General features: G+C 41.8%; 1 protein-coding gene across 1 annotated transcript in view; it reads right to left on the bottom strand.

Annotated features, from left to right (window-relative positions):
• Positions 1-24308, bottom strand: part of TOMM70 (translocase of outer mitochondrial membrane 70) — a 34921-nt gene extending 10613 nt beyond the window's left edge. The window contains exons 1-6 of the mRNA XM_074999449.1: positions 23971-24308; positions 9026-9199; positions 7955-8081; positions 5452-5561; positions 2846-2994; positions 1267-1474 (exon numbers count right to left, since the gene is read on the bottom strand). Of these exons, the coding sequence (XP_074855550.1) occupies positions 1267-1474; positions 2846-2994; positions 5452-5561; positions 7955-8081; positions 9026-9199; positions 23971-24237 (1035 nt within the window). The 5' untranslated portion in view covers positions 24238-24308. The remainder of the gene's footprint in view (positions 1-1266; positions 1475-2845; positions 2995-5451; positions 5562-7954; positions 8082-9025; positions 9200-23970) is intronic.
• Between the last annotated feature and the right edge of the window lie 705 nt (positions 24309-25013).

The following is a 25013-nucleotide window of genomic DNA, read 5'->3' as shown; positions in this document are numbered from 1 at the left end:
CTTGTAAGGGACATATCTACCAAAACCAGAAGCTATTTTCTTAGCAATTTAGTGTGCAAAGAAAAAAAAAAAAAAAATCAAACCGAGCATTTGTCTTACTTATGAATTAAGTTGTTCGCAACTAACAGGCACCTTAACTTACTGACTTCAAATCCTATCTGCTCTCTAAGTTTTATCATTAAGCTGAGGCAAACCTGTCTTGTTTCTTCTTTATTTTCTAAATGGATATTCTCTCTATTAGTCATTCTCCATACGATATTAGAGATTCACCAATCTGAGCTTCCTATTCTATGACCACTTTTTTCTTCTCACTTGTAAAGGGTCAGCAATTAGGAAGTGATTTAACAATCATGTCAATTATTTGCTATATTTATATTATAATATCACCTATTGTTTACAAACAAATTAAGATAAGCACAAATACACATAAGATGAGGCAGTGAACACTTTTGGACCCATACCAGAGAACCATGATTTGCTTTTATTTAGAGGCAGCCCAACAGGACCATTTCATAAGTTACTCGCCCCGTGGATAACACACGTGAAGAAAAAGGCCTTTCCAATATAACTGCTACTTAGCTTTCTCAGGCAATGTTTGCATGGCCATACTGGTCTACACACCACACTGCTGGCAATAGCACAAAGTGTACCTGGAACTGCAGCCACACTGCAGTGCATAATTACACGTTAGTGAAAGGTTCTGACAGAGGGGGAGGCAACAGGGAAAGGCTTCAGCAGCTCTCCACTGCCAGAGCCTTTCACCACTGTAGGGAAGAGCAGCAACAAGTAGCATGCAGAGCCCAGCCTCGCTGGTCAGTCTCTTTACCTGCAGTGGTGAAGGGCTTCAACAGTGAGAAAATACACTGCTAAAAATAGCAGTGTAGATGTGGAGGCATAGCTTCTGTGAGTGGAGAGCTGTGTCAGGGTACATCCTGTGGTATATACGCTCTCCTCCAGTCATGTCTCTACTTTTCTCATCATGTACGCTGCTGTTTATACCTGTACTTTGGAAGCTACCTGAATATGTACCGTACAAGCCACCAAAAAAAACTTTGCCATACAGTTGTACCTCTAAGCCTGCCAGTCACACTGAGATGAAAATATCCACTCAGTGATGATTAGCACAAACCAGGAATAATGAGACAAAGTAGTGAAAAAAGAGCTAACTGCCAGGGAATTTGAAAATAGCAAACTGTTTTGCAAGCATTAACATTTTTTCAGTAGAATCAGTGCAAAGTAAACTCTGGCTATTTTAAGATTTCTTACCTTTACATTAGCATCTTCCATACTGATGACCTGATCTAAATCAGGTTTGGCAGCATTTGCATTGCCAATAAGCAGATAGAAAGTGGCTCGCAGCAGCAAAGCCTCTGCCATATATTTGCCTTTAACGTCAATTTCTTTTGTGCTCTCACTGATAATTTTGTCATAGTTTTCTTCTTCCATATACTGCTTTGCTTTTAAATACCCAGAGCTGCAAATTAAGTACAGAACAGTTAAATATGTATAAAACAAATGCACTGTGAATGTTTTACTAGGAATTCATATTTCTCAATCATAACAAATAGCAAGTTTGCTACACTGTTACTTCTAACACTTAAAGTAACACCATGAGTAAAATTACAAACATCCTTAAAATATTCCCTTGATCAGGGACTCTGTAAGTAAAGTAGTTTGGAAAAAAGTGCACAGGTTGTGGAGTGAAAGAATCCACTCCAGCCCTAAAACTTCACTTCTTTAGAAATGATAGGTTAGTCACAAGGGTATGACCTTTGATCAAGGAACAGCAGTCTCTACATTAGGACTCCAGCCATGGTGCTATTCTGAAGTCTTTGCTTATGTCCTCGGGGCAATAATAACCTCTTCCAGAACTCTGGGGGAGTAGGCCAGGTTTATCAATCACAGAATAAAATATTAAAAGTAGGGCTTTATAACTAATGTTTTTAAAACCTCAGTAAAATTAACACATCAGTTTTTACATTCTGAATAGGACTTGAGGGAAAGAATCGTACTTTAAACAGCAATGTGTGCACAACTGTGTGCCTCTGAATCAGAATATTTTCACACAGGTAAAAAAAAAATCTATTGATTGGTTTGCCCCAACTTGCTCTAGGGAGCTTATAATGTTGCTTGCAAATGTTTCCATATAGCACGTGAGGATGTTATCAAATAATAACCCTAATGCAAAACAGGAAAGTAAGCAAGCACCCTCATTACACTGAATATGCAAAATAGGAGTGCTCAGCAAGAGTTTTTCTTAGTAAACACATATTTTATTTTGGTACTTTTAGGTATTAACATTCTCAGTGATATCAGATGGCGTTTATTACATTTTTTACAACTTTAGGTCTTTCAGCCTCCACTGTTTTAGTTTCAAGTTGCTGCTCTGAAAGGTACTAGTGTGTCAAGCACATTCTTTCCCATCTTCTCCCCACAGCATTGTTATAGACATCACCAAAGGGAGGAAGGGAAACATTCCTATAATCCAGAATCCCCCTTCTTCCAACAACATTGTTGCAGCTCTCCACTTCCCCCTGGCCACCAAACTTAACTTCAGCAATGTTGATCTTCAGTGTCCCTTCTCACTGCGTCAGCTACCCATTACTGCTGTTCACTAAAAAAATGCTAAAAGAGCAGATACTTAAAAGGTAAAATCAAAGCCATCCAAAGTTTTGAACTAATATAATCCGATCTAATTAAAATTTCATTTTGTTTTAAAAAGTTCCCAACATTTCCTATTATGAAATTTTGCTACCTTAACACTATGCTATAATATACACATAAAATAAAATGATGTAGAGTATCTGAGGTTGTGACAAGTTTTACCAATAATCCCCATACTCACTTTTCTTTAACTTCTGAAGCCTCCCCCTCCTTGTCTTTATCTTCATCAGATTTCTCACCCTTAAGCAGAGGTTGGGAGATGATGTCATCTGTGAAAGAGCTGAAGTAAGATTTGATGAACTGCGGTGAGGGCATCAAAGGCTCACGGTTCTGAAACAGGACAAAAAAATTGTAACATTCATGTTTTAATTACTGAGATCAAGTGGTAAATGAGGATGTGGATTCCTTTTGCTAGTGAAAACAAATCTGTTCTCAACTATTCCATTCTTTCTGAGGGTGAAAGAATGTATTTTTTGCACAAAGTATTTTTTGTAATCCTGTTAACAGGCAGAAGGGTTGGGGTCAGTACTTACATACAATACAGTAGGGTCTCACAATTAGCAAACTTAATGTTTGCGAATTTAATTATTCACAAGCAGCTGCTTCCCCCGGGGCCCTGGCCATGGAGCGCTGGCAGCCGCCACTTCCCCTAGGACCCTGGGCACTCCCCATATTTGCGAAAAATCAACACTTGCAAGGGTTCTGGACATGGAACCCTCACAAATGTTGAGACCCTACTGTACTCTAATTTATACAAGCAGATGCATTTCCCCATCAAAAGAGGAAACGGAAGCAAACATTAAACGGAGAAAGAAAGAGGATATTTTTTCATAGGGTAGGAAATAGGGATCTCTTTAATCCCGATTGCTCTTGAATAGATGTACATCTCTTCCTTGTCTCTCCCACCACTGAAGTTTGTTTATACCTATGATGCGAACTGTCTCCTGCCAGGGAATGACTCCCTCTACCTAGAGCTCTGCTCAGACATAGCTCATTTCACCTTAGATCTAAAAACTACCAACCGATGAGTTGCTTTGTATGGCTGTACATAGTATCTTGGAGCAGGTCTACACTTAAGGAGAAAGTCGACTTAAGATACGCAACTCCAGGTATGGGAATAGCGTAACTGGAGTTGACGTACCTTAAGCAGAACTTCTGCAGTGTCCCCACAGCAGGAGGTCAACAGGAGACACTCTCCTGTCCACTTCCCTTAATCCTTGCAACCCGGTGGATTACCGGGATCTCCAGGAGAGCAATCAGCAGTCAGGTTAGTGTATCACTACTAAAGCTGCTACATCAACCCTTGGGAGACCACTGTCCAGCACATCCATCTCCAGTTATGTGCAAACAAGCCCAAGTTCAAAGTGAGGCTAATACACAACAGCTACAGTTCACACCTTCCTGATGTAACATCTTGAATGCATTCGCCCTAACTTCCCAAATCCTAATTAGCACCCAAAATAGTTCTGTCCATTTCAAACAGCTCTAAACAAGGACAGATAACCCTGTTCAAGATTATTCACTTACTCATTATCTAGGCTTCTTAGTTACAAAACTGTAAAATCTGAAACTTTAACAGCCCTCCCCCGTCCACAGCCTCCCTTCCCCACAAGAATGGACATATGTCTTTCCAACACTGAAACAAACCACAAAATATGCAATCTGACTTAGATGTTTCTCACTCTTCTACCCTATCTCCATGTTTCTCTTGCTACAGGCTACAGACATGGATCCACAATCACAGTTTGTATCTAAACATCTCACAACCACTAGTACAATAATAAATAGGGTTATGCTCACAACACCCCATTACTAGCCCCATTTACGGATGGGGAAGAGAAGCCAAGAATAAGTAATTAGCTCAAAGTCCATGCAGGCAGTCTATGGTGGGTTGAGAACAAATCCTAGATCTCCTGACACAGAGTGCAATTCCCTAATAATAAAGCCACACTTCCTACCTCATTCCTTTTCCTCTTGCAGCTCTCTGCTGTTTTTAAACTAGATAATACTTCTTTAGTCTTTAAAAAAAACAAACAAACAAAAAAACCTCTGACCCATGTTTCCCCTTATTTTGCCCGGACGGCATGGAAAGATTTCAGTTTCTACTTTCTGTGTCTATTAAAAATAATCTGGAACATGTACAAAATACCTTGCCAATGCCCTTTTGCATTTCACATCCATTATTACATCGAGAACAGAACAACTGATCACAACCACTCTTCATCCCTCCAATTACCACTGACTGCCTTGCCTAACTTGACAAGCAATATAATTAATTGATAGCCTGTAGTCTACCTGCACATTTGGCTGCTGGAACAACCGCGGAGAAATAGCCTGCGGTGACACTTACTGAAACCATCCAAAGTAGTTCTCATCATTCCTTAATTCTACTAAAGCCCTAATTGAGACTGGACATCAGCCTAGTCGGGGTATCACCTGTGCATAATAATAAATTAGCCTGGATTGCACAGGTTCCTGTCTAAGATGAAACCACCAAAATATGCTGCTCAAATCCACAAGACATGAAAAGATGTACTCTAGAAGTTAAAATGACATATTTCCCTTTTATACAGGCTTTTTAAATAAAAGCCTATAACAGAGCTCTGTAAACAGCATCATTACAACAGCAGCTAAAGATGACAGAGTGTGTAGCTCAACCTTTATATTTTAGCTGATTAAAACAGTAATTTATAATCATTGACTTAGAATCTGAATCATCAGTGCTTTTGTAATCCAAGCAACATATCAGATTGTAGCAAAACCTTTAAGCTTGTATTCTCGTCATACCTTGTATTTCTCTTTGGCCTTTTCTTTTCCAAGTAGTTTAAGAACTTTATCAGCTAATAACATGCTTTGCTGGTTTTGGAAACCTTCTAAAATACACACCGCAGTGACATCTGGGAAAAACAACACAAAGGCAGGACTGTTAGTAATTAACAATACAGTCGTCTTTAAAGTTAATGAGGAAACAAAGTAATCCATTACATTACATGGTTTTCACATGAAGTTTCATACGTTGTCCAGAATATCAAATTGTTTTAAAGACACGAGGCTGTTTATTTTTTCCAGAGACCTTTAATGAAGACGAATGTCTGTAATTTTGTTGTATATACACCCAAATAGCCTCAAACCACTGCATTCAGAAATCTGATTATCCATTGTTCATACAAACACTTGGAAGCTTATAAGGGACAATAATCTGCTGTTTGGCAGATTTGTTTCCTGTTTGGTGACTGGGTCTCCCTTAATTCTATTAAAACCCTGATTAAGACTGGACATCAGCTTAGTCAGAGGTGTCACCTATACATAATAATAAAGTAGGCTGAACTGTACAGGTTACCGTCTGAGATGAAACAACCAAAGTGTTTTGCTTAAATCCACAAGGCATAAAATGATGTATTCTAGAAGTTAAAACAGCATCTTTCCCCCTTTACAGATTTTTTTTTTTAAATAAAAGCCTGTAACAGAGCTCAGTCAACAGCATCAGTAAAACAGCAGCTCAGGGTGACAGAGTGCGCAGCTCAATTTTTATTAATATCATTCCCCAAGATCTCTAATTTTCTACCTTTTCATGCTCCTACCCGATTTCCAGCCCTTCCCATTTTAATCAGTGTTCTTCACAAGCTCCAACTCAAACTACACAGCCTTCACTTATGCCTTGTTAAGAAGGCAAATTTAAAAGAAAATCCCATCACTGTGCTACATCCTTACCAGAGTTAGGTCCACATTGTATTATTTCCAGCCATGCGTGATGTTATCTCAAAACTCAGGCTTTGTCTACATTATAGCATAAAGTCAATTTTAAGGCACTTAGCTTGATTTTACAATGTGACTGTCTTCACTGCAAATACCATGAGGTCAATTTTAAGGGGTACTAAGGTTTACTTTCTCACCCCGCCCCCCCCCCCAGGTGGTGTAACAGCAAGTTTGATTTTAAGAGGTTGAATTAATGCTAGTGTGGAAACAGGGTTAATTTGATTTTATTGGCCTCCAGAGGTATCCCACAATGCCCTGAATGTGTCTGTTCTGGCCACTTTCACCTCCGTTGCTCTCCAGGTGTGCATGAAATAGGTAACAGGAAGCCTGGCAACTTTAATTCATTTTCTTTCTGGCCAGTGTGGCGATAACATCTAGAAATGATTTCTCAGGGTTGCAAAAGAGCCGGAGCCATCTGGAGATGCAGGATCTCATTTCTGTGTGGGTGGATGAATCCATGCTGAGTGAACACCAGGGATGATCAGCAGTGTTGGGTGAAAAATCAAGTTCCTTCACATACCACATGGCTGCCCAGCTGTGCAAGCCATGCCTGCATATAGTGATGTGCCCTGTCTTGCACAGGGTTTCACTGCTTGAGAGGGCTTCTTCCCTGCATAGAATTAAGCAGAAAAGGCCGAGAAACTTGTTTTCTCCACTTCACATTTTACGGGACTGTTTGTTTTCAATGGCATGGGGGAAATGAAAGCAATGCAGTCTGGGAAGATGACATCACACACCCATTTTTTTCCTCCCAGCCAGAAAGAAAAAAAAAAAAGAATGCAATGGGGCTGAAGAAACTGAGAGACAGGTGCCCACAATGCAATGCACTGCTGTAACAGTCAAACTTTGGTGATATGGGGACACTCTAAGTTGACTTTGTGAGCTGGCGTGGACACAACTTTGACTTTATAAAATCTAGTGGTAAAAAGCTGACTATTAAATTGACTTTATTTCATAGTATAGACATAGCCCAAGAGTGGCATAGTAGGAGAATCACTGTTCCAATGCTGCAGTGTAGACAGTCTAATATAACTGTGTGGGCGCTTACCGTATTCGGAGTTGACTGGATCTAAAAATCAACTTTTCCCACAGTCCCTCAAAAGATGGGAGACAAATTAAGAGGACAATTTAAAAAAAAAAAAGTATAACACATGCATGCAATATTGACATAGGTTTTCCCATATTACGGTACTTCTACTCAAATGCCTTCTTCATTCAAACAGACATAGTGGGATGAAAAAGAGTAAAATGTTGCACTGTAACATGAATATAAACATCTGCAGGAGGAACAACTAATTTCTCAGATCTAAACTAATTAAGTGCTCATAGACTCAAAGATGCACTTAAGGTTAGAGAAACTTAACTGAAGAAAAATTTTACATACAGTAGTGCTGAATTTTTAAAGGTGCCACTGTGTGTTGCACCACACATGCAGAAATAGAACCAAGAGTTATAGAATGTGTTCCAAAATTTCACTCTCTTGAAATGAAGTAAATAGGTTAATATTAAAATACATACACAGAAGAGTACCCACCTTCTAAACACTCCTTCTTATTATCTAGTTTCTCATGTGCTTTTGCACGTCTGAAGAGAGCTTTCACATATTTAGGATTAAGTTCAACTGCTTTTGTGCAATCTTGTGCCACCTCTTTCCATTTTTGCTGCAAGTACAAGAACAGCCTAGTTGAAAAAGATCATCAAAAAGGTCATCAAAGAGCACTATAATAATAGCCAATTTCTCTCAATTTCAGAGCCCCAGTCGAGCGGTATAGCTGTAATTCTCAGGACGCTCCTCCTCCTGGCTTTCAGTTATTTCTGCATGCTTTTCAATTAGTCATATAGGATCAGAAACTGTGGGAGCAACTAATAAAAGAGAAGAAAGAATATGGGAAGGGAATTTCCAAGGACGAAGGGAACCAGGTAGATAGGCAGCACATGTAGGAGAAGACAATGAAATGGCAGAAAAGCATGTGCAAAGGAGCAGAGGACTAGAACACAACAGACGAGAGGGAAAGATGAAATCGTGAGCAAAAGCACACCACAAGATTAAATTTTTGCACAGGTTACTGTCTGAGATGAAACCACTACCCACCCACCCTATGGCATTACTTCACAGGGATGTTGTGAAATAGCACAGGAATAAAGGAGGTCAACAAGCTCTATTAAGGTGTGATCTATATTATAAAAAATGAGAAACCATGAAAGGGGTCTCATTATTACCACTTATAATAATAGTATTAAACTAACATTGATGCTTTAAAATAATCAGAAAAGAGGAAACTCTCCCATAACCAGTCACTGGGGTTCATAAAAATGTTTCTGAAATGAAATTCCTGTATAATTACAGAGTCAAACTAGAGGTGTTTAGAATACACATATTTATTCATTCTCTTTCACTTTCACATCAAACTCCCTCCCTCCTGGCCTTAACGTCTATGAATTGGAGGCTAGTGAATATTGAAGGAACATGGTAATCTCATTTTGTTTTCCACATGCAAGAAGGAAAGCAGTGCTATTCTGGCAGGTGCTGGAGCCGGGGAGACCAAAGGAAGAAGCAGCAGCACTTTTTGGAGTACAAACCCACTTTAAAACTCAAGCTTCATACCAGTTGTTCATATGCAGCAGCTCTGTTTTGGTAGAAAGTAGAAAGGTCAAAGTTTTTATCCGGAGGGCACAAACTGATGGCCTCTGTGTAGCACTGAATGGCTTGCTCATATTTTCCTGCTTTAAAATACTTGTTGCCTTTGTTCTTTGCTGCTTGGGCTCTATCAAGGGGGCTCTGAAAAAGAAAAAAAGAAAAAGACTGGTCAGCCCCACTTAGCCCTCTGCGTACAAAGAAAAAGAGCCACAGGTTGAGTAATAAATACTGGGGGGGTGAGGGGCTGACTTCCAGTTGTGTCTGTGAACACCCTCCTCCGTAGTTTTCAGACAGGGCGTAACACAGCCACCTTTTGCAAGGGCATAAGATGGCATAACAGCTTTTAAAGAGATTCTCTGACACACCATTAACAAACAGCATGTTTTTTCTTGGTAAAGGTAGGCAGTTTGGGAGGGAGGACAGAAGGGTTTAGGCCTCATGACTGACGAGCTACAGAAAAATGACACTGGTTTGTAAAATGTATTTCTGTAGTTTAAATGATAGCACCATTGTGAAAACACAGAACAGACTCAAAACGACTCTCACTGGAAATCTGTTCCCGTACTAAAGTGCATGCATTTCATTCCCCTGTGCTGAATCAGTGCTACCTGAAACATGTTGACAAAGAATATGCCGTGAGAAGTTCTGCTGATCAGGAGAAGCAAAACCTGTTTCAGAAAGCAAAGCTTAATTGCTTTTTGCATAAAGGGACAAGCTATTAACCTTTGGGAGACTTTAGGTGACCTGTTCATCCACCATTAAGCTGAAAGTGAGAACTGGCCTACCACCCTCTTCTGTTTACAGGAGAAGAAAGTGAGATGGCTTTCCCAAGGTAGGCTGTTTCCTTATTATATTCCTCCTCTGTCTGGGCTCTGCCTGCTGAATCAAACACATTTTGTGGAAACACCATATGGACAATTAGATATGTGATCTCTCTGAAATACAGAATATGGTGCACCTGCCAGCACCATTCCATCCTCACAAGGAGCCCAAGAGGGAGGTCAGTCTTTGTTTTCAATCACAGATCATACGTGCTCAGATCAACAAGCCCAGAATTTGTTAACACTTAAAAAGTCAGCATCAACAGCTCATACTTCTGATTCTCACCCTTGCCTGTCGTTACAATAAATACTTAAATCTGATCTACTCTTAAATTTAGAAACACCACGAAGTCCTGTGGCACATTATAGACTAACAGATATTTTGGAGCATATGCTTTCGTGGGCAAAGACCCGCTTCATCAGATGTATGAGACTTCGTCATGCATCTGATGAAGCGGGTCTTCGTCCACAAAAGCTTATGCTCCAAATATCTGTTAGCCTATAAAGTGCCACAGGACTTTGTGTTGTTTTTGGAGATACAGACTAACATGGCTACCTCTCTGATACTTGTCTTAAATTTAGGCTAACACAACTGCAGCATTTAGGGCTGTGAAAAACTGCCACCCCTAAGCAGCTATCTATGTCACTCACTGGAGTAGAAACCTGCAGACTGGTGGAACAACGCTTTTGTCAACCTAAATACTGTTGTATGCGGGTAGAGTTCCTACAACAGCACGGAAACCCCTTCCGATGCTATAGTCTGTGTGTACACTGTAGGGTTTCATTGGTATAGCTACGTTGCTGTACTGCTCAAAGTGTGGACGTGGCCTTACGCGACTTTAACAGGCTAAAATGAGAGACATATTTCATTTTAATACTCAGGCAAGAGTCTAAGCTACTAATTCCCCTTGTTGTTTGTGTATATCTTTCAAACACAAATACAAAAATAATTTCAGTAATGGAAAACATTTGTAAAACTGAAAAAATGGCCATAAAAAACTGGTAAAACTGTTACCTGTTGCTACTCTAAACTTTTTTTAAAAAAACTGACTAAATCCCAAAATGACAGCGCACACAGATTAATAAGTGGAATAAAACACATAGATTAAGAAACATATCACAGCTTTTTTAGTTTAATATTCTTTTTTCTTCTAAATATATAAGGTTTGAGATCCTCTGACAAGTCATCTTAATTTACTTTCATACTGTAAGGAAGAGAACTCTGAATTTCCCAGTTTTGTTTTGAAAAGACAGATTTAAGTCCCAGTGTAATACTGTTTTGATCTGCCTATGGAAATATTTAATTATAGGCACATGCATATATGCAAGTATACTTTTCTGCTAGCATTAAAAAAAAAAAAAAAAAGAGTTCTCCATATTCATATCTATTTGGTTAGTCTGAAACAAAAAGAACTTCAGCCTAATTTTTTACAGATATGAGGGTGAACTTCCTTTTTTTAGGTTTACCTCTGCTCAAACTGAGAGACAGAATTTTTTTAAACTGGAAGTACATCAAAATTAAGAAAATAACAAAAACAGAACAATATCATGTGCTTAGTCTATAAAACGAGCAAACAGAATGAGCAGGACAAAAGCCTACCTTAAGAGTACCTTAATATTTGTCTACAGAATTTACCACTTTATTATAAAGTAAATAGAAGCTAGATTGTTAAATAAGGCTGTATCTAGACTTACCTTGAAGGTCAACTATTGCTACATGATTTTTGGTATGTCAATTGTGTACCAAAAATCAACTTTGCAGCCATCGACCTCTGTGCCTGTCTTCACGGCAGAAGGTCGATGGGAGGACCTTGTGGCTCAGGAGGAGTTCCAGGCTCGACATTGACCCTAAAATGCGCCGTTTTGACGGCACCCTGGAAGAGCGACCCAGAGCGGTTGATCTTCTTTGGTAAGTATAGATGTAGTCTAAGAGAGAACTTTGGAAACATCTGCCAAATAGTATATTTTTGGGCACATATTTTAATGAGTTCTGTGCACATACTACAGAAAGGATGGCTTACATATTAATATCTCATCCCAAAGTCTTTCATATATTATGCATGACTGGCAGCACAGCCTATAACAGAGGTTCTCAAACTTCATTTCACCATGACCTCCTTCTGACAACAATTACAACACAAGCCCAGAAGGATTAAGCTCTTCAACCCCAGGTGTGTCGAAAAAGGGAAGAGGGCGGAGGCAGAGATGAAGCCTGAGCCTGCCCCCCTGGAAGTGGGTAGCTGAAGCTTAAGATCTTTCATCCAAAGTAGGTGAAGGCTCTAACCAGAGCCCTTCTACTCACAGCTGAAGTCCTCAAGCTTCAGATTCCACCCAGGATAGAAGGGTTCAGATGTGTGGCTCCAGACCCAGCAAGTCTAACATCAGCCCTGATGACCCCAATGAAACAGGATCACAACCCACTTCCTGTACACATTTTTTTTCATATTCAGACAGTGTAACTATTTTATGTATGTAGTTATTTTGCTTTAGGTTTGTAGAAAGACCCCTAGAAGAGCTGATTATAATGCTAATTGGGTTTGGGGTAGAGAGGGGAAGCCTAAGTAGTAAGAAGCAATTATAAAACTAATCTTCCAGATGGGACAGCGGCCAAAACCAATTTGTGTTTAAACCCAGAGAATTATTAAATGTATTGTGTTATTAACTATTAAAGTACTGTGTTCCACAGAGTTGCTCCTCAATAGCAATGAAATAGCACAGATCACTGGTGGTTCTTTGGAAGCTGTGCTAGACGTAGCCATGGCAAATAGATTTGCCAGACAAATAAAATATCACTCATATTTACATAACCACAGTACAGTAAACTCTCATATCTGGCATTCTATCACCTGGAACTCTCAAATAACCGGCATTTTAACCACAAGTAAATTTTAGTTACATTTTCCGTAAGTACAGTACAGTGAAAGGAAATACAAATAAATACAGCAACTATAGCATAAGGTCACAGTATACAATTATATTGTTAATGGTAAATGAAGTACTCTGCGTGCATTTTCATTTGTTTCTTAATATCTAATCTGTCTTGTTTTTCTTTAGTGTTATGCACTGGTAGGTATACCTATCTATTATTCAAAATATTTGAATATCCAGCAACCTCCGGGTCCTGGGGCTGCCAGATATGAAAAGAGTTTACTGTAAAAAAGCAAGCAAGATATCTGAATCCTACTGGATAGGTAATTTTCATTGCGCAAGGCTGACATAGCACGTATCATCTGTGAAACTTCACATCCAGTAAATTCTTCTTATCTCTCAATATTAAAATTTCTATATGCTTCCTAGGCTTAGAATTCTCATATTTTCAAATGCAGTTCTCTCTCTGAATTCTCAATCACCAAAGTGAGTTTCAAAGAACTTCTTTGAAATCATCTGTACTGTCCTTTGATACATGGATAATTTCTGAAGAAAATATTTGTTCACTTGTAATTGACTGAAAGCGTAATGTCTTAAAATTTACCTTTAATTCTATTTGCTGGGAAATATTTGTTTGCATTTCCTCAAATCTTATTATGTAACTCCACGAATATTTAATTCCTTTAAAACCATAGTTAAGCATTTTTTAAGCATAGCTGAGAAAAGATTAAACACTACATTCTCTAATCACATAATCGAGACATCTTATGGAGTACATTTTTAATGGTTAAATGCAATCTTGATTAATCTTTTTTAATGGAATATTCTGAAATTGTACACAAAAGGTACACTGAAATAAAATCTATTCAGACTAACTTAAGCCCAAATTTTAAATAGCAGATGAGGAAGTCTGGCAGTTAATCAGAACCAATACAGCTTGAACTTCTCTAGTTCAGCACCCTCGGGATCTGATCGGGGATGGATCAAAGTATTTGCTGGACTACAGCAGGTCACTATTGTCAAGCAGCATTACCACCACTTCTGGTGCGTACTGGGCTCTCAGAAGATATTTAGATGTAAATTACAGCTAAATAACAGCATAGAATACTGAGAGCCAGGACTGGTGGCTGGAAACAAACTGTATGGGACCACAGGAAACTTGGCCACACCCATGATAAGTGGTCCTTTGGGTGCTTAAAATCATGCCAGAATACAGATGTTGCTAAACGAGAGTGCTGTATCAATCATTTTTCCACAATGAACACTGCCATCAGGGAAGCTCATGAAGAAAAAGTGAACTGTACATGCGAATGTGCATTTACAAGGTGTCCAGAAACTTATTACGGTAGAGTCTCATGATTTGTGAACTTAATGTTTGCAAATTCCATTATTCGCAAGCAGCTAAGCGGCCACTTCCCTGTGGTCCTGAGCAGGAGCGCAAGCAGCCACCGCTTCCCCTGGGGCCCTGGGCACTCCCCGTATTTGCGAAAAATCAACATCTGCGAGGGCTGTAAGTGCGGAACCCTTGCGAACGCTGAGACCCTACTGTACTGGTGTTAACATTTTTTAAACAGCTTGCTACATAATTTTGGTATTATAATTACATGAAATAGAGTAGTGCCATTCCTGTAAAAGGAAAGAAAGATTAAAGTTTTAGTGAATGCAAAGTATTTAAATACTATGCTGTTAACTGTTAGAGGAATGCTTATAAAATTGTATCACTTAATATAAGGAGTCTACAATGAAGTTGTTCTGATGCAAGAAAAAATTTAACTATTTCAGCATGTTAGGGTCCAAATGTGCACCAATTCAAAGCAATTTTGACCTTTGCGACCAATTATGTTACTGATTAATCTGCACTGAAACTTACCCAGATTCTAAGAAAAGCAATGACAACTGCAAGAATATACAGAATAAGAATGAGCCTTACATAGCTGATTTTCAAAGTAACGTGTCAGAAGAGAAAAGGGAACTTCCAAGCAGCACAGCAGACTAAGTCCAGTCTATTTTAGGAAAGTAGGCTGGTGTAACTACATTGCTCAGGAGTCTGAAAAACCTTCCCATCAACCTAGCTACCACCTCTCCAGGAATGGATTACCTCCACGGATGGGACTACCTTGTTTTGCACTACCTGTTTGTCCTTTAGTTAAAAGAGCATTATGTTCTAATAAGAGTATGTTGATACTTAAACTGCTGCACTGCTGTAAGCACCTCAGTGTAGACACTACCAGTTCTGGCTGGAAGGATTCTTTCATCAGTGTAGATAAACCATCTCCCCAGGAGGCAGCAGAGAGGTTGACTGAAGTATTCTTTAGTCTATCTCGCACTGTCTATGCCAGACACTAGGCTGCCATAGCTATGTCGCAGAAGAGTGTGCAATTATACACCCCTAAGAGCTTGACCTATGCCAATATAAGTTCCCAATATAGACCTTCCCTAAAGCAGGGCAGAAACCAGCCATGCACAGGTGTTTACAAGAAATGAGACAGCACTTTAGAAAATACTATCTATGGTTTTCAACTGAACAAAAAAAGCAAGATAAAAATACAATACAGAAGAATGTATGAAATAGGTCTGACAGATCAGTGCTTCGCAAGATGCAGAGGTCTTCTAGGGGAGGGGTGAGGCCCCTTCAGGCCCCACTTTTTGGTCCTGCGATTAGCTGGAGCCCTCCCCACCTGTGGAAGGACCACAGGAAAATATGTGGCGGGGGGGGGCACTCAGGAAGGGGTTGCTAGGGGACTACAGAGCATGCCTCAAAGATGGAGGGGTGCTCAGGAAGAGGATCCCAGAAGAATATGAAGAAGGGACCCCAGGTGGATACCTTACCAAGCCAGGAACTCGATGGCTGCCCCCGTCACTTGACTCATGGGCTCTGTACATTCTGATTGGCCCTGCAGATGGCGGGAGGTGTGGGGTTCCCTTGGCAACAGCAGCAGCAGAGGCTGCACTGGAAAAAGCAGAGGGTTGGCAAGGCAGCAGAAGCCACATGAGGGACGAGCCGATCACACTGTGTGCCCCCCCTTACAAAATGTCATGCCCCCCACTTTGCACACCCATCCTAGGGGATATATGAACTCACCTAGATATTTGCCTAATTTTACAACAGGCTACAGAAAAAGCGCAAGCCAAGTCAGTACAAACTGAAATTCCATGTAATGAGTTGTACATACTACTGTATATATTACACACCAAAATGTGAGTACAATATTTATATTCCAATTGATTTATTTTATATACAGTAAAAATGAGAAAGCAAGCAATTTTTCAGTAATAGTGTGCTGTGACACTTTTATATTTTCCATGTCTGATTTTTTAAGCAAGTAGTTTTTAAGTAAGGCAAAACTTGGGGTACGCAAAACAAATCAAGACTCTTGAAAGAGGTACAGCAGTCTGGAAAAGTTTGAGAGCTGCTAATCTAGATTACACATACACAGGTTGAACCCCTCTTGTCCGGCACCCTTGGGAGCTGACCGGTGCCAGACGAGAGAATTTGCTGGACAACAGGAGGTCAATATTGTCTAGCAAATTACCAATACTTTCAGTGCTTACTGGGTGCTTAGGGGTAAATTACAGCTGAATGACTGCACAGAACACAGAGCCAAGACAGGTGGCTGTAAATAAAATTTTGGGGACCACAGAAAACTTGGCCACACCCATGATAAGTGGTCGTCCAGCTAATTAAAATCACGCTGGATTAGAGATTGCCAGACCAGAGAGTTTTGGATTAGAGAGGTTCATCTTGTATTTATATAATAAGCTTCTGCTACCCATAGACAGTCTATTTCTACTGTATAAATAACTACAGATTTTAACTTGTACATTTGGAATTAAACCTGGACTGATTTAAAGAAAAAAGCCAAGATACAAGAACAGTGCATTACAGTAATTCCAATAATCACTAATTTTTCAGTGAAATTAAAAGATTATACATCTCAAGCTTTTTAAATGAATATACTTCCTCAAATGGTGATTGTCACCCTGCACAATTCAATACTGCAAGAGGATAGCAAGTAAAATACTATGCTGGCTGCGAGTAAAAATAATATTGCCCATTTTATTACAGAAATATGTACAGCCAGCAAATTAAGTGTAGTAAAACCTTATGCTTTCATGAGCTATTTTTCCACCATGATCTTGGAAGAAATTCCTCCCCTAATATACTGTACATAGCATTCAAGAAAAGCACTAATTAAGGCCAGTCTATTGCTGGCACTGTTCTGCATGTTGATGGACTATGCTCTTATCTGGGTAGGACAAATCTGATAATTTTGGTCTATTCCTTCAGCAAATTTACCAACTGGATTCAGTTTTTCAGAATCTTTCCCCATTACTCCGCAAGGACACTATTCAATAAACTATGTTTCATGTAATTTATATTAAAAAAAAAATAAAATGAGCACAGTTCTACCAGTATGAAATTTCTTCAACGCAAGTATCTGTAAAAGTTTTAAATTGTAAAGAGAATCTAATGCCTGCAAATTGCAAAATGACCAGCAATTTCATATGGTTAGAAGGTACCATAACGGTCATTTTATCTAACCTTCATAATCCCGCATTATTTTCATACAAAAAAGATTTAACTCCTATGTCAACTAAGAGTCAACAACAGCTCCAGAGCCATTGTAGGCTCTCCACATTTAAATGACAATTGGATTTGAAAACACTTTTAGGCTACATCCACACTATGAGTTAAATTCGAATTAAGGCAGTTAGCTCGGTATTACCATGCCCTTGTCTTCACTGTAAATACTAAAAGCTCGATTTAGAAAGCACTAATATCAATATCACAATATTGTCGGTACCTGCTGGGTGTATCATCAAGTTTGCATTTACAAGTTCAAATAAAGGCCAGTGTTAAAGCACCACGCCTTAAAATCAAATTTATTAGCTTACAGAGGCGTCTCATATGTAACTCACAATCTCCCTCAGTGCTCTGCTCTGGCCGCTGTTCTCCAGGTGCGTGGGAATTAGGCAACATGAAGGCCATGAATTTCAAATTGGGACTAACAAGCCTCTGGCTGTGGGGTCATGTTTGTATGAGAGCCCGAGAAACGTCTTTCTTTCTTTGCTTTTACCACTGTGAGTGCATTAACCCATTACAAATAGCCCCAGAACGCAGTTCATGATTCTGTCTTTATACTTGGTATTTTTTTCTGCACTGCCTGATGCCAGCCACTGCTCCACCGCATCACATGGCATCAAAGTTGCTGTGGGGGTTGTGCTTGCATAAGAAGCTGAGAAACTTCTCGGCGGTTTACATTGGTGTGCACCCCACCTCCCAACCCCACAGGTGTCATGCAGTTTGGGTCTTTCCCTTGCTCAGCCACATCACATGGGTAGCCCCAGACCCCATAAAAGGACATGTCTGGCACTCGGTGCTGACCATGCTGCCAGGCAGCACCATGTCCTGGCTTGTGCATGGCTAAGGCTTCAAGGGTGTGAAAGAATTTTGGGGGCTTGCACCCTTCAAGACAAAGTTTCCCTCAGTGGCTAAGATTTTCAGGGCCTTTCTGCCACACAGGGGGACTACTTCAACTGGCCCCTCACGCCCCAACAAGGACCCAAGGACCAGCTGCCACCAGAGTGGAAATCTCCCTCAGTGGCCGTGTCTACACTAGCCCCAAACTTTGAAATGGCCACGCAAATAGCCATTTTGAAGTTTATTAATGAAGCGCTGAAATGCATATTCAGCGCTTCATTAGCATGCGGGCGGCCGCGGCACTTCGAAATTGCTGTGGCTCGCTGCCGCGTGGCTCGTCCCAACAGGGCTCCTTTTCGAAATGAAGCCCCGTCGGGATGAGCCGGGCAGCAGCGAGCCACAGCAATTTCGAAGTGCCGCAGCCGCCCGCATGCTCATGAAGCGCTGAATATGCATTTCATCGCTTCATTAGTAAACTTCGAAATGGCTATTTGTGTGGCCATTTCACAGTTTGAGGCTAGTGTAGACGTAGCCAGTGACCAAGATTTGAGGCGTTGCTGCCATCCCTTGTGCTGGCAATGTCTGCGTAGTGAAGAGGGTAGACAAAAATATTTTTCTTAGCTTTTTCTACCCTCTTTCTTCTAACTTCACACCCCTTCAAGCAGAGAAGAGTGGGTGGAGAGCCAGTTGAGAATACAGACTGTGCACAGAAGCTGTATAATGAACTGGGAATCCAAACACCCCCCCCTCACCAACTTTCTTTTTTCAAAAACTTTACTAGCACCTCTTTCTTCAAGCTTTTCATTGTCCCTGTGTTATTTTCAGGGATCAAATGCAATCACAGGAGAGGGGACAGTCAGTGGATGCCCAGTTGAGAAGAAACACTTGCTGATTTTTATAAAATCCTTGAAAAACAACAAAGAAGTCCTGTGGCACCTTATAAACTAACAGATATTTTGGAGCATAAGCTTTCACGGGCAAAGACCCGCTTCATCAGATGCATGAGTTGGGGGGTTTCAGAGGAGGGTTTAAAGAGAGAGTCTCAGTCAAGGGGAGGTCCAGAGCTGACAAGGTCTCTTCAGTCACAGAGGATGTGGCCCATTATCAACAGTTAATGTGGAGTTGTGAACATCAAGAAAGGAGAAATCAAGTCAGTTCAGTCAGGGAGGATGTGGCCCATTATCAGTAGCTAAGGTGGAAGTATGAACATTAAGAGCGGAGAAACTGCTTTTGTAATGGGTCAACCAGTTCCAGTCTCTGTTCAATCCTTGAATGATGGTATCAAATTTGCAAATTAACTGTAGCTCTGACGTTTCTCTTTGGAGTTTATTTTGAAGGTTTTTTTATTTTGTTGTTGTTGTTGTAGTAGGACTGCTACTTTTAAATCTGTTCCTGAGTGTCCAGGGAGACTGAAGTGTTCTCCTACAGGTTCTTCTATGTTACCGTTCCTGATATCTGATGTATGTCCATTTATTCTTTTACATAGAGATTGTGCAGTTTGGCCAATATAAATTGCAGTGAGGCATTGCTGGCACATGATGACATATACTATATTAGCAGATGTGCAGGTGAGAGAGTCCCTGATCCTGTGGTTGATGTGATTAGGTCCTGTGATGATATCGCTGATGTAAATATGAGAGCAGAAGTTTGCTGCAGGGATTGATAATTCAGTTACAGAAGAAAGAGATTTCTGTTAACTTTGCCATCTTTGTTGATGCCCGGCTACTTGTCCTTCCTTCCAACTGGAAAAATGGACATTTGCTTACCACAGGAGGGGAATGAGGGCAATGCAATGTGGGAAGATGATGTCTAAATAAATAAATATATGGAGATATACATCTCATAGAACTGGAAGGGACCTCAGTAGGTCATTGAGTCCAGTCCCCTGCTCTCTTGACAGGACCAAGCACCAGCCCACTTTTCTTTTTCCCTTCCCTATTTTGCCCCATATCCCTAAATGGCCCCCTCAAGGATTGAACTCACAACCCTGCATTTATAGCAGGGCAATGCTCAAACCACAGAGCTATCCTGCCCCTGCCCCACCAGTGAACATACCCAGAATGCTATGGGGGTAAAGGAATTGTGAGATAGGCTCCCACAATGCACTATTGCAGCACTCAGTGTTTGCCAATTGAGTGTGGCAGCAAAAAGTCAGCTCTGTGAGGAGCATATGGGGAGGTGAAGATAGTCAAATTCAAATTTATAAAATCTAGCACTACAAAATTGATATTAATAACTTTCAATTTATCTCGTAGTGTAGACATAGTCTTAGACAGCAAAACTTGGATTCATGGTATCTGTGCTCATCAAGTGCATTTCTTATTTAAAGTTTTGACTTTAAATGATTAAATACACAGTAGGGTCTCAACATTTGCAAGTGCCACATTCGCAAATTCAATTATTTGCAAATGGCCTCACTTCCCTGTGGCTCTGGGGCTGGGAGTACCAGTGGCTGCCGTAGCTTCCCCAAGGTTCTGGGGCTGGGAGCAAAAGCAGCTGCCACAGTTTGCCCATGGCTCCTTGGTTGGGAGCGGAAGCAGCCGCCACCTCTTCCCCGGCGCCAGCCGCCACTTCCCTGGGGCCAGTGTGCCGGTGGCCACTGCTATCCCATGGCTCCAGGGCAGGAAGGGCCCACACCTACTGCTTCCCGGGGCTCTGAGGCCCCCCCCCCCCCACATTCATGAAAATCAACATTCGCAAGGATTCTGAACATAGCACCCACGCAAACGCTTAGACCCTACTGTATTTGTCAGTTTTATCATCAAATCAGTAATCAGAAGGATCTACAGACAAACACTGCGGCAAATGCATCTGCCAATTAGACTGACGTTTCTGCTGAAGCTGTCAGCAGGGAAATAGCTCTCATGTAACTAAAATCTAAGAATGGGTATGACAACCCAATAAGATAATGGGGCAATTCACAACACAAAAGTATTGGTCCACTGTGAGCACTGAGAAGAGCAAAGGTGTCTTGGTTTCAATGTTGCTATTTTGATATTTTTTTTCCACAAAGGCCATGTCTACACGTGCTCCAAACTTCGAAATGGCCACGCAAATGGCCATTTCGAAGTTTACTAATGAAGCGCTGAAATGCATATTCAGCGCTTCATTAGCATGCGGGCGGCAGCGGCGCTTCGAAATTGATGCGGCTTGCCGCCGCGCGTCTCGTCCAGACGGGGCTCCTTTTCAAAAGGACCCCGCCTACTTCGAAGTCCCCTTATGGGGAAGCACGTGTAGACGTAGCCAAGGAGAGCTAGAAATAATTTTAAATGAAGGCTTAAGAGCTACATTAGGGGAACTTTTATAATACCACTCCACCTATACTGGTGATTTCATCAGAGTAACTATGTCAGAGAAAACTCTGCATTATTAACCAACATAGATATCCTTTCCAGTGCAGCCCTACCATCAGATACTGTAGAATCCTTTTGATGATTAACATATTGTGCAACAATCAGAATGTAAACAAAAAGTTATGGGTATTATAAACAAATCAAAATTTAAATACCAATATTACAAAGTGGTCCACATTTTACTTTTGCTATAATTTAAAAGTCAATTTTCAAACGTCAAAATTCAAGAATTTTCTCAAGAAATAAAAATGTGCAACTGAAAAAAAATGATCCCAACCAACCAATTAATTGATTTTAAAATTCTCAACATTAATTTTAAGTTTGGAGGGTCTACCAACAGATATATGGATTTAGTCCCTATTTTAATGCAAATATCAATAACTGACTATGGATCGATTTTGCTCACTTTGGCTATGTCTACACTAGCCCCCTGCCCTTTTGAAAGGGGGATGCTAATGAGACACTTCAGGATATTCTAAATGAGGCACTGCAATGAATATGCAGCACCTCATTAGCATAATGACATCTGCTGCACTTTGGAAGTGCTGCTTTCGATTGCACGCAGCTCATTCACATGGGGTCCTTTTCAAAAGGACCCCACACGCTTTGAAATCCTCTTATTCCTATGAAGAGTCTCATTAGCATCCCCCTTTCACAAAGAGGGGACTAGTGTAGACATTGCCTTTATATTTAAAGAAAATAAGGTTTATTTTGTTTATACAAGTCTACTAATCCTATGCTCATTTCTACGAGGTTCCACCAAGCACTTCAGACTAAGATCAGTCTGCAAAGCAGAGCCAACTACAATTGCCTTTTGCATCTCAGAAGCAATCTGCTTGCATATTATTGTTTTAGAAATGAGATACATTTATGAAGCAATAATGTATTTCCAGATCCAATTACTTGTAGGTAATGCATATTGCATGATGGGATGTTCCTAATCATACACATATTCCTTCTCAAAGCTGATTTATCAGAACTGGGAAGCAGTCAAATTAGCATTACATAGCAAGCCGCTCAAAAGGAAACACGAATAACTAAACAAGCAAAACAAAGCAGCAGAAATGTAGCACCTTAAAGACTAACAAAATGACTTTGGTGATGAGCTTTCATTGGACAGACCCACTTCTTCAGGGTCTGTCCCACAAAAGCTCATCACGGAATAAATCCTTTTGGTAGTCTTTAAAGTGCTGCATTTCTGCTGCTTTGTTTTGCTGGAGTACGGACCAACAAGGCTACCTCTCTGTTACTATTAATCAAATAAAGGGGTCCTGAAAAATAAATGCTGAGCATTTAAGCTTAAAAAACCCCACTCCTGCTCTTAGGTACCATAACCATGTTAAGTCAGAATGATACAGACTAGTTATGCCTATTTCAAAACCATTTATACCCTCCCCCTTTCGAGGCACAAACATAAAGACCACCATACTAGACTTGACAGAGTGGTCCACACCTCTCATTTCACCACAAACCCACCACTTTTCAGCAAGTTACAATGCACTGACACCAGCTGGAGTGAGACTGTCCACACTACAAATTACATTAGCATAAGTTACATCATCCAGGGGAGTGAATATCTACACCCCCTGAGCAATGCAAGTTATACTAAGCACCAGTTTAGACAGTACTATGTTGGTAAGAGAGCTTCTCCCACCAACACAGCCACCACCTCTTGCAGAGGCAGGAGCTGCTGCAGCTACACAGTCCGCTGATTGCGGAAAGGATGCTCGAAGACAACAGGAGGCTTAATAACACTTGCCTCTGTTAGAACTACAACACTATTCTGGCACTTTGTTCTTCTGTGTAACTTACCTCACACAGGGGTATGGATTATTCACATCCCTGAACAAGGTAAACCATACCAAAATAACCTGTAAGTGAAGACAAAGTCTAAACTAATGGAATAGCTCTCTACCACACACTTCGGGTATGTCTACCTTATTGCAGACCACCAATCAATACAATAGAGATCAATGTATTAAAGCCAGTACAGATGTCATAAACTGACTGCTGATTGCTCTAGCATCCACTCCAGTACTCCACCTCAACAAGAAGCACAAGGGGAGTCGATGGCACACCACAGTGAAGACACTATGGTAAGCACAGCTGAAGACTTCGGTTTGGGTTGTGTTATTCACATAACTGAAGTTGCACAACTTAGATCAATTTTCCCCTCCCTAGCCCCAGGGTAAAGGCGTCTGGCTGCGCAGGGGCAGTACCCACAGACAGGCGGCCTCGCCCATCCGCCCCTTCAGGCCACGCGCTTTGCCACGCTTTAAAAAACCGCACGGGTAAAATCAGGTCACAGGAGCGAGGCCAATTCCCCGGGCGGCTTGTCGCCTCGACCCTGCCCAGGCTGCTCGGCGGGGAGCGGGACTCGGAGCGCGGGGGGAACCCGGGCTGCGACCCGGGGCCCGAGACTTCCCCCGCCGCGGCCGGGCCCCTCACCATCTCCTCGTGCCCGAGCCCGTCAGGCTGGCTGTCCCCGTGGGCGGCGGGGCCCGGGCTGGCCCTTCCCTCCGGTGTCTTCCTTTCGCTGGGACCCTTCCCGCGCGCCGGGCGCCGCCGCCGGCCCCACAAGTAGAGGGCGCCGGCCCCGAGCAGCAGCGGCGCCCCCAGCGCCAGGGCCACCTGCCAGCGCGGCAGCCCCGAGCCGCCGCCGCCGCCGTCTCCCCCCGCTACCGCTGCGGCTTCCACGGGTTTGGAGGCGGCCATAATCCCCGCTCCGCTCGCCGCGCCAGCCGGGGACGGGATGGAAGGGGAGCAGAGAGAGGGGTCACCGGAAACCCGCGGCATGCCGGGAAGGGGTCAGGGGAGCACTTCCGTGCGCCGCGCGCGCGAGCCGACTCTTGGCAGACCAGGGGAGGCGGCGCCCCCTGCCGGCGGAGAGGGGACAGAGCAGGAGCCGCCCCCTCCACCCGCGCGCTTTCGACCCGGGAGTGGCTGTGCCCCCTGCCGGCGGAGAGAGGTGCTGCAGCGGTTCAGAGCAGAGGCGGAGCGGGGAGAAAGAACTCTCCCATCCTAGCCTACTGGGCTGAGTGCGTGAGCATCTGCCCTTCCCGCGAGTCACCGCACCTAGGCACTTGGCCCGGGCTGCATGGGCCAAGGGTTCTGTTGCTCCTCAGAAACCCCTTGATGTGGACAAGAGGAGGGCACCGGCTGCTGGGCAGGGAAGCCGAGGAAGCTGGGCTAGTGCCAAGCTTCAAAACTCAAGAGTCTGGCCCCCAAAGTCAAGAGACTTTTTCTTTAAAACAATGTTGGGTCCTATTGATTTGCCTTCTGTCCTTTGAACCTTTATGGTTTGCATTTTCAAGCTACTGTGCACAACCATGAGCCTGAGAAACTTACCTTTTTTTTTATTTATTTAAATCACAGCACAGGTTCCCCCAGAACAACATGATTCCAGGAGTTGGAGCTTTCCCAAATAGCACACGATGGCTACGTCTACACGTGCACCCAACGTCGAAATAGCTTATTTCGATGTTGCGACA

The sequence above is a fragment of the Carettochelys insculpta genome, chromosome 1 (assembly GCF_033958435.1).
Source record: "Carettochelys insculpta isolate YL-2023 chromosome 1, ASM3395843v1, whole genome shotgun sequence".
Taxonomy (NCBI): domain Eukaryota; kingdom Metazoa; phylum Chordata; order Testudines; family Carettochelyidae; genus Carettochelys; species Carettochelys insculpta.
This window is presented reverse-complemented; position numbering and strand designations above follow the sequence as displayed.